The sequence below is a fragment of the Eurytemora carolleeae genome, unplaced genomic scaffold, assembly GCF_000591075.1.
Source record: "Eurytemora carolleeae unplaced genomic scaffold, Eaff_2.0 scaffold915, whole genome shotgun sequence".
Lineage (NCBI taxonomy): Eukaryota > Metazoa > Arthropoda > Copepoda > Calanoida > Temoridae > Eurytemora > Eurytemora carolleeae.
The window spans coordinates 60157-73203 of record NW_019396805.1 but is presented as its reverse complement, the minus strand read 5'-3'; the positions used below and the strand labels follow the sequence as shown (position 1 = coordinate 73203).

At 31.2% G+C, this 13047-nt stretch overlaps 1 protein-coding gene across 1 annotated transcript; it reads left to right on the top strand.

Moving 5' to 3' along the window:
- Positions 1-3153: 3153 nt before the first annotated feature.
- On the top strand, positions 3154-13047 carry LOC111708864 (uncharacterized; the record flags this gene model as incomplete). The annotated part of the gene is given in 5 exon segments (XM_023482367.1): positions 3154-3261; positions 4865-4968; positions 10530-10599; positions 12494-12585; positions 12913-13047. Coding segments are annotated over 4 exon segments (348 nt in total). The 5' UTR covers positions 3154-3261.

Here is a 13047-nt window from a genome sequence, read left to right as displayed (position 1 = left end):
GGAAGTCCGTGGAATTTTAAAATATTTTGCCCCAAACTAGAGCAATTGGTCAAGATAAAAGTACTTTAAGCTATTGTTACTATGTATAGAATATAGCTAGTGCAGCTCACACCGAAAATAAAATACAAGTTTAAATCTTCTATGTGTTTACTGTTTAATCATAACTCCTTTAATTGAAGAGCTACTGAGAAGAAAAAAAATGCTCTTACGTAACTGGACAAATATGCTTTTATCATACTACTGTGCGACAAGGGAGGGAACCCCCGGACGCCATGAGCCTCCGCTATGCAGAGATCGAGCCTCCCAGATTTGCTAGGCAGACCGAGCCTCCACTATGCAGACCAAGCCTCCACCATGCAGATCATGCCTCTGCTATGCAGTAAACGAGCCTTCACCATACAGCGCATTTATTTTTAAATCTTGGCTTTTATGTGTAATAAAAAATGTTAACATTTTTTTTGACGTCGTGGCAAAGGATTTTATTAAAGATTAGAGCTATTTATTTATCGTCATGATTAGAAACATTTCTGGACTCATAAAGTGGTGTATAAGATTTATACTAAACTTCAAACATTTCTTACGCAGAAAGGAAGATATTTGGAGAAATATTTCTTGAGTAAACTTTGTTTTTTTTGTTGTAGTCTTTGATTTAAACAATACCTTTTTTAATTTTGTTAAGATTTAAATAATTGATACAAATCTAGATTTAATTTGAACTTCAAAAAAATTAAAGATTATAAAAGATGAAATGAAATTCATTTCAAATTTTTTTTCTCTAAATATTTATAAGTCATAATTAGGCACTATTTATGAAAATTGATAAATACTTATCATCTTTAAGAAACCTCTCATCACTATATCAAAAAATTTGAAAAAAATCTTTTATTTAAACTTAAAACACAAGGTTAAAAAACGATAGGAAAACAAAAAAAAACAATCGTTTAACGATCGTTTTCAAAACGATTAACAACCCTAATTGTACAGGCTCATTTCTGCAGAGCGGAGGCTCGGTCTGCCTAGCAAATCTGGGAGGCTCGTGTCTGCATACTGGAGGCTCATGGCGTTCAAAGGTTCTCTCCCAATTGTGTGATTTGCGTAGAATTAAAAATAGAGGAGCTATGCACGCGTTACTGTAAAATCGCAGAAATTTTGTTTTCTCCTTCTGAACAGTTAAATAGTTAAATAGTTAACAATAATACTTATCAATTACCAGAGCTGCAACTATCCTCGTTTAAATATTTTAATATATCACTTTGTTACTCAGATTAAAACTTAAATTCATTCAAAAGTTTACGCTTTGGCTTTGTGTATCGAGTACAGTCGATGTAGCTATGCGCAATCCTGTCCAAAAGTTTTAGCTTCTGGTCTGGGGTTGAAATTAGTAAATAGCGGGAAACTATTAAATTGAAATTAAGTGCGGAAAATTTTATCTTGTTGAACAAACTGAATCTAATTATTTTTGTATTTACTGTCATTAAATTAAATAGAGTTTAGATTGTTTCTACTTTAAATTTATCACCTTTAAAGGGAGTGTTCTCGAAAAATGAAACGAAGCGTCCAAACAAATTCAGAAAGTTGGAACATACGACTCGGATCGTATAGTTATCAATTTAATTCCAAACAAATCCCTCAGATATTACAAGCAATATTCATCGATTGTTTTTATTTTTTGATATTTCATAATATTATAATGATAATATTAGTAGCAATTAAAAGCGCTTATTTTTCCCCGTAAGCATATACCCCCTTTTCATTTTCACGAACACTCCCTTTAAGCTTTTTTTCACATTTTTCTCTCGCCTTAGGATTAACATTTTAAACTTTTTACTTACTGCAGTGTTATTTTAAAACATGCCTCACTTCTTCCCATTCAAAATATTTGATCCGAAGTGAAAATATTTTAAACGTTCAAACTTCCACGCTTCAGCAATCAGAAGTCGGACTCGGCTTCCTTTCGTTTTTTTAATTTCATTCCAAAATGACTAAATACTTAGAACAAACTCTTATTTTCTAAACCCCCCCTCTCTAGAGTTTCTATAACCCCCTCTCTATATTTTCTAAACCCCCCCTCTTTGGAATTGGTGTTGGTGGTGTGAACCTTTGACAATTCCAACTTTGACTACTAAATTTATAAGAATTCGGAACGGGATATCGAAGTAAAATTAGATTATTTCATAGGTCTGCATGAAAGCTTGATTCACAAAAATGTCCTGCTTCAGGTTTCAAAGAAAGAAAGGATTAGAAAATTTTAGTTTTAAACAAGTGACCAGATTCTTTACTTGTCTTTCTTGTTCAACAGATTTGAAGCTATATTTTTTTATTTTCTTTCGTCAATTCGTTACAAAATGATCTCTCTAAAATTTTTAACACCTTTTAAACCAAATTATTAAATAAAAGCTGAAGCGCCCGGCGTTGCCCGTGGAAAAAAATTGAAAAAACTCGATTTTTTAAGCCTATAACACTCCCCCACAACCCATGAGTGTTAACAAAAAATTTCAGCCAATTCGGTCCAGCCGTTTGGTCGGCTTTAGACATCATTTATATGAATGTCTTGTTTTATTATATATATATATATGTAAATTCATTATATTAAAAAGTTAATTACATTATATTGTATATTATAGCAGATTTATTTGTATGTAATTGAATTTTTTTAAATCAATATTTAAACAAAAGTTTAGTAGAAAACTTAATTCATGAAAACAATTTTAATTTTAGGAAATTTAAAACATGTTGGATTGAAAAGTAAAAATGCAAACAAAATTTTCCTCTCCTAAAGGGATAATTACAAAAACGAATCATCTTCTTTAAATTTCTGGTTTAGATTTTACTTTTACTATTTACAGGACTAAATAGTAGTTACTAGTTGGATTGAAAACTGAACACTGTGCCAAACTTAAATTTGATAACTTAAATTGTGAATTGTGCAAGACCTGAAAGCCAAAGTTTAAAATATCAAATCAATTCCATTCCTAAAATTTGTGTCATGGCAGATTGAAAATACTTAATTTTTTATCGTTTTCAGAATTAAGGCGTTCTTTTGAAAATTATAAATATCACTTTTTTATTCTAATTTAAACAAGTAATTTTTTATGAACTTGCAACAGTGCAAACTGTCAATTGTAATTTCTTATTTTTGTTGGGGTCAACCCCCCCCCTTCCCTCCAGCTACTCTCAGAACACCGGTCAACCTGCAGCTCCGCCCTCCAGTCAACAAACAGAACCCAACCCGACAACAAGACATTTACTAACAATATCAAGGTATAAAGTAACCTTAAGAAGATTTATATTCAGATTACAATAATTGTATTAAAGAGATTAAAGAGATTTTAAGCGTAAGTTCAAGCCCAATGCAATGCTCAATTTACAAAGGTACCCATAAAACCTTTGTCTGCCCAAGTATGAATAAGATATCATTGTTAATAGTTTTGAAAACTGATTATTTTCAAATGTGGTTTCTCTATAAAACTCGCACATTTCAGAATTAAACAATTTGAACCCTATATATAAACGAAATGTTCTAATTATTGATCAGACAAAGCTTTTAAAGGGAGTGTTCCCGAAAAATAAAAGGGTGTATAGGCTTACCCCCTTTCATTTTTCGCGAACTATCCCTTTAAGAGTACCGTTTTGACTCCCGCATTTCCATCTTTTAATGGAGGGTCACTTTAGATTATGCTTAGAGTCCCTTTAATCACTTGCCTGAAACTTAAATGTTTCCTCTATATATTTGCAACCTGACGGTGTATCATATCTGTCTATTTGATCAAGCTAAATTGTAATGTCATGTATAAATATGTTTCATGATTTCATCATAAGGCTTAAAAAAGGTTTAAAAGATCAGAGTTGTAGACAGATACGTTTCACTGTTCTGGATTAAAAATCGACAAAATCGAAGATTTTCAGTTGTTCCGTACATTTTTAGTGCTGAAGAGACATGATTTTAAATTTGTGAAATGCATGGGGGAAAACTGGTTGAATTAGTTTTATTGAAGGAAAAGTAATTATATTAGACTAAGATTCACAGCTGGACTTATGCGTAATTTCAAGTGGCTATCCATGCAAAGTTGGAAATGCTCGATTCACAATGAAACCTTTATCTGATCAATAAGATGTCGTTTTTGTAGGTTTAAAAGTATTTAATTCTGATAATTCCGTTATAGAACTGTGCAACTCTTTTTTGTAGAGAAACCAAAATTCAAAATATCAGTTTTAAAAATTATAAGAATTAAATATCTAGTTCATACTTTTTCAGACAAAGCTTTTAAGGATATCGTTGTTAGTGGAGCATTGGCATGTTTGCATAAAGGGTCATTTGAATTTACGCTCACAGTCCCTTTATTTTAAAGAAAAAAAGGTAATGCCCCCCCCCCCCCTTCTTTAAGATTTTACTCCCAATGTTGAAAATGTTAAAAATGTTTAGTTTCCTGACACTCATTTCAACAAAATACTTGAGATAAGATATTTATCTATATAACAATGCTAATTAAACTTTAGTTCAAATATTTGTGCATATATATACATATAAAAAGAACAAAGACAGCGTGAGCGGCATTTCTCTTGCATCTTTAATTGAAAAAAAAGAAGAGGACATGCTTCTTAAGGCTAGTTATTACTGTGAATTTTAATGCAGAAGGAACCAGTGGAATAGGAAGACGACTTTTAGGCACAAGTTATACTTAGAAAATGTCCAATCAACATGGGGCACAAGAATTATGCACCATTTTAAGCTTATAGCAAACTATTTGCGTTGTTACAACTAAAATACATTTAGAAATCACTTTAACGTCGTCTTCCTATTCCGCAGTTTTCTGGTTCTCTCTGTATGTTTTAGCTAAAAAACTTTACACTAATTATGGTCTAGATGTCCTACTCTGGATTTGTATGGACTCCAAGCTGTTCTTTAACCGCGATGAAATATCAAAGATACGGATATGTTGATGCTAAACCTTTTGTACCAGGAGAAAGGTAGGTGGAAAATTTGTATTTTTTTTTGCAATTCAACGCAATAATTTAATTCGTATTTTTTTTCTTTATCCCCCCCCCCCCATTATCTTCAGAGAAAAGGTATTTGTATACTAACCCTTTTTGTGATAAAGATTGCAGTCAAAAAAGATCGAATCAGTGTGATGAAAACGAGAAAGATTTAAAAACAGGTTTTTTCTTCTTATATCAGCGTTTGAAACCTTTGATATTTCACACAGAGATTATTTAATATTACAGAATTCATAGTTTGAAATATCTTAGATCTACGAGATTACATTGCAAAGATATAGGGATTAGAAAATCAAAGGTAGTGGCAAAAACTCAATTCCTTTCCTAGATGATTGAGATCGATTTAATTATACCACGAGAACAGAATAAAGTTAAACTTATTGTATCATCTAAAAGTTTTCTGTTCAAGCTTTGAAGGAAATATCGATATAATTACATACGACACAATATTTAAATAGGTTTAATTTCTGATTCACAACGGTTCCCTTCAAACCTGTGTCTAAGCAACAAAAAAACTTTGACCTGAAACTTGATAATACAATTCCTTAAACAATTGGCATGGGATTTATGCAGCAGAGATCGAAAAGGATATTGTTATAATTAAACATTTTTCCATGGTGAAAAACCGATGATTTCTATCCTATTGTTGTCCAAAAAAAAGGTTTAAAGTGCAATATTGTGAATCAGACAACTCTTTGAATAAGATGTCACTTGAAACTACTTCAACCAAGGTTATAATGCAAGGAAAGTTAATTCCAGTTGCGTAAACTTTGCGTACATATTGAAACCAGTTCTCTCTGGGCGGAATTTGTAAAAAAGAATAAATGCATCAATGTTCGTTGAGTATCCGAGGAGGTTTTTGATAATTTTGATAATTCACATAATAATTTCCTATGACCAGAATTGATTTTATTATGTGAAAGATGGATCCCATGTCTGGCTTCAACATCCGTCTTGTGTTTACACTACCGCCCAGAGACAGTACACTGCAGTACAAAAGATGCGTACACCTCTGAAATAACTTTCCTTGCATTACAACCTTGACTTTAACGGTCTTTTGAACCTGAATAATATCTTTTATTCCCTTCAGATTAAAATCTATTTCTTTCCCCTGAATCAGTCAAGCATACTAAGCCAGGATTTAATTTCTTTATCCTTTAATGCGGGTCGGTAACTTTTCTCATGTTAAAAGTGTTAATTGATTACACAAACTCTAAGGAAAGGAAAGTTTGAGATTCTTAAATTGTACTGAAATACACGGCGACAAACAATACAATTACAAAATTACAAAAAAAAAATACAATATATATTTTAAAGTATTTACAGAAGTTTCCTTATTGGTCCAATTTGTTGTGTGCGATATCTTACGACCCCAAAAAAAGGTTATTTATTTGTCATGAATAAAAAACATCCTCGAAAAGACATTCTATATTTCTACATTAAAATTCTCTGATTAAAATAGGAAAGCAACTAAGTTTTTGTCACAAACTCAAATTTTACAATCCCTATATCTTTGCAACCTGATGATGTTGAACTTTAATATTCTAATGAAGATTATCTGATCCAACTTAATTCATAGTTTTAAATATCAAAGGCTATGCGAAAATGTTTAGTAAAGATTTAGGATTAGAAAATCTAAGTTTTTTGTAAATCATACTTATGTTTGTGTGTGTGTTTAAACGTCTGACGATATCCAGAAAAAAATACTAAAATATAAAATCTATATTTGACCGCTGAGCAAAAAGCTGACAGGTCTAACACTTGGTATTTTTGTAAAAGCAAATTTGCAATTTGGCAGCAATTTAAATCAGACAATTTAGAAACGCTCTTAAAATGTTATTTAAACATGATTTAAACCCTACATTGTTTAGATGGGTAAGAGGTAAAATTTAAAAAATCTAATGATGAAAGAAACCGGTAAATATTAAGAGAATTCCAATTTATTTTATTTATTATTGTACACTGGAATTGAATTTTTTCCCCCAAGCACTGATTTTCTAATCCATAGATCTTTTCAACCCAAAATCGTAGACCTTAGATATTTCCAACTATAAATTCTGTTAGATCAAATAATCTATTTGAGTTGAAATATCAAAGGTTTGCACCAACAGGTTGGTGTCAGAAAATTTGAGTTTGTGGCAAAAACTCAATTCCTTTACACACTGATGTATATTAAAGCGTTTTCACTGCTAAAATGTTTTTTTTATGTCCAAAAACTAGTAAAAATTCATTAAATCATTCATCATTGTTCGTTCAACTGACAAAGCTTATTCGTCTATTTGTAATCTTTTTTGTCTTAATATAAAGGTTTTATTTGATTCTATTCAAGGTTTATAAGAAACAGCTAAAGGGGTTAAACTGGTTTTAAAAATTCATTACTTATTTTTGATAAAAAAATTTTAATTCACCTTTTTTTAAATTCGAATAAAAAGTTTAATTTTTATTTCAGAAATGTTTTGCCCGCGGTTGAATAATATTTCATGCTGTCTATGTTCTCTCTATTCTTTTATTTGAAGAAAAATGAATATTTATGATGGCAAACTTTTAGAAATTTCCATTTTGCTGTTGATCAGTTTCCTTTCATGTTAAACATGGAAAATAAAATTAAAAGCAAATGATATTTAATTTCTCGTTTTCTTAAACTAAAATTTTTTTAGTTATTTTCTTGAAAAAAGTTTGTTGCAATGCTTGCCTTTTTCCTTTTTCTAAATATTGCATGTTTTTTTTATTTTATAACCATGTAAAGGGTACTTTTAATCTTATTTTTATTTTCAAAAATTGTAAAGAATGTTTTTACGTCCTGTGTTTATTTAGAGAATTTTCTTTTTTCATTCTTAGATATTTTTCTCAAGTCCTAGATGCAAAATCTTTAAGATTTAATAATTTTATCCAACGTATGGGGGTTAGGAAGTATAAAAGCTAAAATGAGAAAAATATGCTTATCTATATTTATCCTAATAACCTTGACCTTNCTCCACCACTCTTCTATTTATCTGACTATTTATTAACACAAATTTTAAACAATTTAACAGATTAACAAATAAATGAATAACTATCAAATATTGTGATGAAAGAACGACTGAGAACGAATCTGCGAATAATATTATAGATTATAAAAATAAATCTAATAATAGTTATGCTTTGTTTTTATTACACTTTTTGTGCATCAGTCTGTAAAAGTTTCCAAGATATATCATTACTAATTCGTTTCAATCTTAATTCTTATTTTCTTTATCCATTTCACTTGTTCTCATATACGTGACTGGAAAGAAATTTAGTTTCGTATTTTAATTCCGATGATTACGTTTAGTCAATTTGTAACACCAAGTATTAGGACTTTAACTTTTTTAATGGTTCCATGAACGCTCGTCCATCTTTTTATGTACACATGCCAACCTAATATTTATTAGATATCCCAATGTTTTTCTTTCTTTAAATTGTTTATTTTTATTTGCGGGTTATCTGCGAAAGTGACTTGCGCGTATTTCTTGATCATAAGAAGCAATAAAGAAACACTTTTTGAGTAAAAAAAACAAAAACAATATCTTAAGCATTTTTCATCAGATTAAGGTTTTAAGGTTATCAGGCATAGTCCTTGTTGCATGAAGAGTCGCTTGGAATATTTTATCTCACAAGTAAAGTCTAAAACTCGTCTTCCTATTCCAGAGTTGTCTGGTTCTCGCTGTATGTATCTTTACAAAAAAAAGATTTTAAAAAAACGAAACGAAAAAGAGTTCTAAAGCTGTTAAAAATTGTTATTTAACAAGAAGATTTTATAATTAATGAAAAAGTTTGTCGTCGCGTCGTCCCAAAATATTTTTTATCAGATTAAGGTTTCCAGGGTACCATTGTAAATCAGGCATTGTCCTTGTTGCCTGAAGGGTCGCTTGAAATTACGCTTACAGTCCCTTTATGTTAAATTTTTTTATTTAAACAATTGTTGTATATCATGTTAATTGGAATATTTTAACTCACAAGTTGTCTGGTTCTCACTGTATGGATCTTTACAAAAAAGATTGAAAAAAACGAAAGGGAAAAGAGTTCTCAAGTTGTTAAAAATTGTTATTTAACACGAAGATTTTATAAATCACTGACAAAGTTTGTCGTCGCGTCGTTCCAAAATATTTCATGAGAAATTAAACATATCTTAAAGTATTTGGTTCAATGATAAATGAATGAGAGATTAATATATAGACAAGATACCGTTATTTATTCTGCAGAGAACACTTGTGTTGATTTCTTTAGAGGCTGTGAGGCCTTAACCTCGTCAGTTCTTTTAATAGGTGCATACATACAGAAATGTGTCATAATTTAAAATTCAGTGATGGTGATGGACGGGGGGGAGGAGAGGGGTCGATGTGAGGTGGGTGGTGATTTTGTCAACTTTTCTATTTTAAGCTTACTTTTCTGACGCAACATACCTGTTAAAATAAATATTGGGGTGCGTCAGTTCAACATCTTGGCTATTGTTAAATATTGCGTCAAACGCAAATTGTTGCTTACATCTTCTGCCCAGAAAGAAAGTGTCATTTAGAAATGTTATCTTTATTTAAGATAATTACATATGAAGGATTTTTAACACCCAGCACTGCAAACTAGACAAGGAGAAGGTATAATGTATGCGATATTACTAGTTTTGATTTTAATCACAAGTATAAGAACAGCAATTTATTTGGTTACATTCTCCCATTAGAGGAGGTTGAATGAAAAAATATAAGATTTTAATATTTTGTGCAATTTAATAAGAAAGATAAACTTTTTTGTCGTTATTCCGAATATGTCTTATTTTGATAGAATCTACACAAACTTAAATTGTCACTTTTTCATGTGTCAGTTATACTGGTATTTATAGTTTAACTGTTGCGTCATAACATGAGAGAATGTCGTTAAGAACGCTTGAGTACCCTCTTGGGATGAACTAATTTTCCCCTCTAGGGACTTGAAAATGCTTATTTTTGAATAAATAGTTGTGTAAAGTGTATATAAGCAAAAATACATGCATCAAAGGATCAACAGAGAAGTGACAGTTAAAAACGAACTTTGTGTCTATTTATATAAATTGTTTAAAATAGTTAAAATAGATTTTTTAAATGTTATCATTGTTACGACAAAAATTCTGCATTTTAATAAGCATAGTTATATTAATAAAGCTTATTAGTAAAAAAAATTATTACAATTAAATGGAGAAAAATTTGTATAGGTAATTTAATTTAAAGGTATTGAATGCATCGTTAAATGTAAAAAGCATTTTATCCTACAGTGAAAGATACATATTTTCAGGTCACAGGAAAACGGTTTCATATATTAAATTACTTTTATAGAAAATCGGATGGAATTAACAATAAGTTATAGCTAATGTACGATTATCAACCTGATCCAACCCCTATTCTTTTTTCTCGTATACGTTCTTTAAGAAATAGCAGTTTGCAATTACAACGTTCACGGAATCTAGAAGAAAATTGAAGAAAAGAGTTTAATATTTTACTCCTTATTTTACTGTTTATTCATGAATATGTTAAAATATTTGTGTTTAGATTAAGTGCTAGCAGAGAACTAGATAGGAATGTGAAGGGGTATAAAGAACTGAGAAAAGAGCTATTCCAGGTTAGTCATAATTTATTATATTAAAGGGACTGTAAGCGTAATTTTAAGTTACGCTCCATGCATACATGGCAACACCCGATTTACAACGGTAACCTTGAAACCTGAAAGGGACTGCATAAAGAAAAAAATAGAGGGGGTATAGGCTGAAAGCCAATCACTTTAGCTCTTGATCGCGACCCATAAAAATTTATATCTGATGTTCCTGTCTCGAGAAATTGATATAAAACTGTGTCAAATTCATACAAAAATTCATATATGTACAATTTAGTATAGAAATGGTATGTTTAAACATATCATATTCAGCAAATACGCAACCAATCTGAAAACAAAGATATCCCGGAGAAACCTAATTGTAAGAACTCTTACCAATGGTATTGCAGTATTCTTGTCACACTCACGTGATACAGACAGAGACACGTGACCAGGATACTGCACTCTCATTGGTGGTAGTTCTTCTGCATATATATGAATTTTGGTATAAAGGAACTGAGTTTTTCCCACAAATTCTGATCTTGTATTACCTATATCTTTGCAACCTGATGCTGTAAACTTTCAATATTTCAAACTATCATTAAGTGATCTAAAAGAATTCATAGTTTGAAATATCAAAGGTCTCCGACATTAAATTGCACAGATATTGGGATTAGAAAATCCGAGTTTGTGGCCAAAACTCAGTTTCCTTTGACACAGTTTTATATAAATTTCTCGAAACAGGAACATCAGATATAACTTTAATAGTCAAGAGCTAAACTGAATAGCTTTCAGCCTATACCCCCTTTCATTTTTCCTTTACAGTCCTTCTAATATGATTAAAAACGTGAAAGATACCTTCGTATTCTGACCTGATAATTGCTTTGTTTCTTCTTATGAACAAGAAATGCGCAAGTCACTTTTCACAGAGAAACAGCAAATGAAAAAAAACATTCATACTTTATCAGAAAATGCTTTTAAAAGTACTGTTTGTAAATAGAGCATTGTCACATTTGCATGGAGGGTCACTTGAAATTACGCTTACAATCCCTTTGATTTTGTTGGCCGTTATACACCTTAAAATTCGTCAAAACGCGAAAACTCTGAGGAATGTGCTTCATTGTTTCACCTCTCTGTTACGTTTTGGTCGGCCATAGGTAGAATATTGATTCGGAAATATTAGGAAAAACTTGAGAATATCAGTAAAATATTTTTATCGACAAATCTAACCTATATTCAGTAGTACTGAATGCACATTGCACATAGTTGGTTAATTGCACATTTCACTGTGCACATTTTTCAATTATCTGGATGAGAATTGATTTAAAATTTTTGTTCTAAATTCCGTGAAATTTTATCACCAAAAAGTGCATGCAGATTTCAGAAACCCCAGAAAAGTTATTTTCACTTTAGCTTAAAATTTACTAACATGTTTTCAAATACTACCCTTTTTTCTATTATTAATAAGTAAAACGTTTTTTGAAATTATTGATTCCAATCAAATACTTAGATTTTCTTTGCTACAAACTATGATGTTCTAATTCCTATATTTTTTCAACCCAATTTCGCATACATTAGATTTTTCAATCTATATATCCTTTCAGATCAAATAATCTAGGTTTGAAAATTCAAAGGTGTATAACATCAGGTTTCAAATATATAGGGATTCAAAAATTTGAATTTTAGGCAAAGACTAAATTCCTTTGTCTTAGGAGAAAATAACGCTCAAAATGAATTCTCCTTATCGATCTGAGGTTGGAGGAATAAGTTTCTGAATTTTTATGGATTTGTGCTTTTATTAAATAAGATATATAATTACAGACAGAGAGAAAATGTACAGAGGAGACCGAAGGTCTAAAACACGAAGATATTAAGATGACAACATTCATAAAAATATAAAAATGATTTGATGTTATTTCCATAGGTTCGGCGTGATGTAGACAGGCAACGAGAAACAAGTGTTTTAAATGATAGAGCCATAAAAACCTCATACTATAAATCCCCTGTAGGCACCAGGTACAGGATATAGGACAGGATAGGACAGGATAGGACAGGAAAGGACAGGAAAGGACAGGATAGGACAAGGGTAGGACAGTATAGGTCAGGATAGGATAGGATAGAAAATGATAGGACAGGATAGGACAGAAAAGGACAGAATAGGACAGGATAGGACAGGATAGGACTGGATAGGACAGGATATGACAGGATAGGACAGGATAGGACAGGATATGACAGGATAAGACAGGATAGGACAGGATAGGACAGGATAGGACAGGATAGGACAGGATAGGACAGGATAGGACAGGATAGGACAGTCTGATAAACTAAAATATGTTTGTTTAGGTCTTTTAAAGGTTCAGGCTCTGTATTCTACTCTGATCCTATTGGGCGTCCATCTTTTTTCTCCTCTGCGAAGAAGTATTAATCCTCCATTCCCTGGGCCCTCCAGTCCCCATTCTCATGCTACCCCCCCCCCCC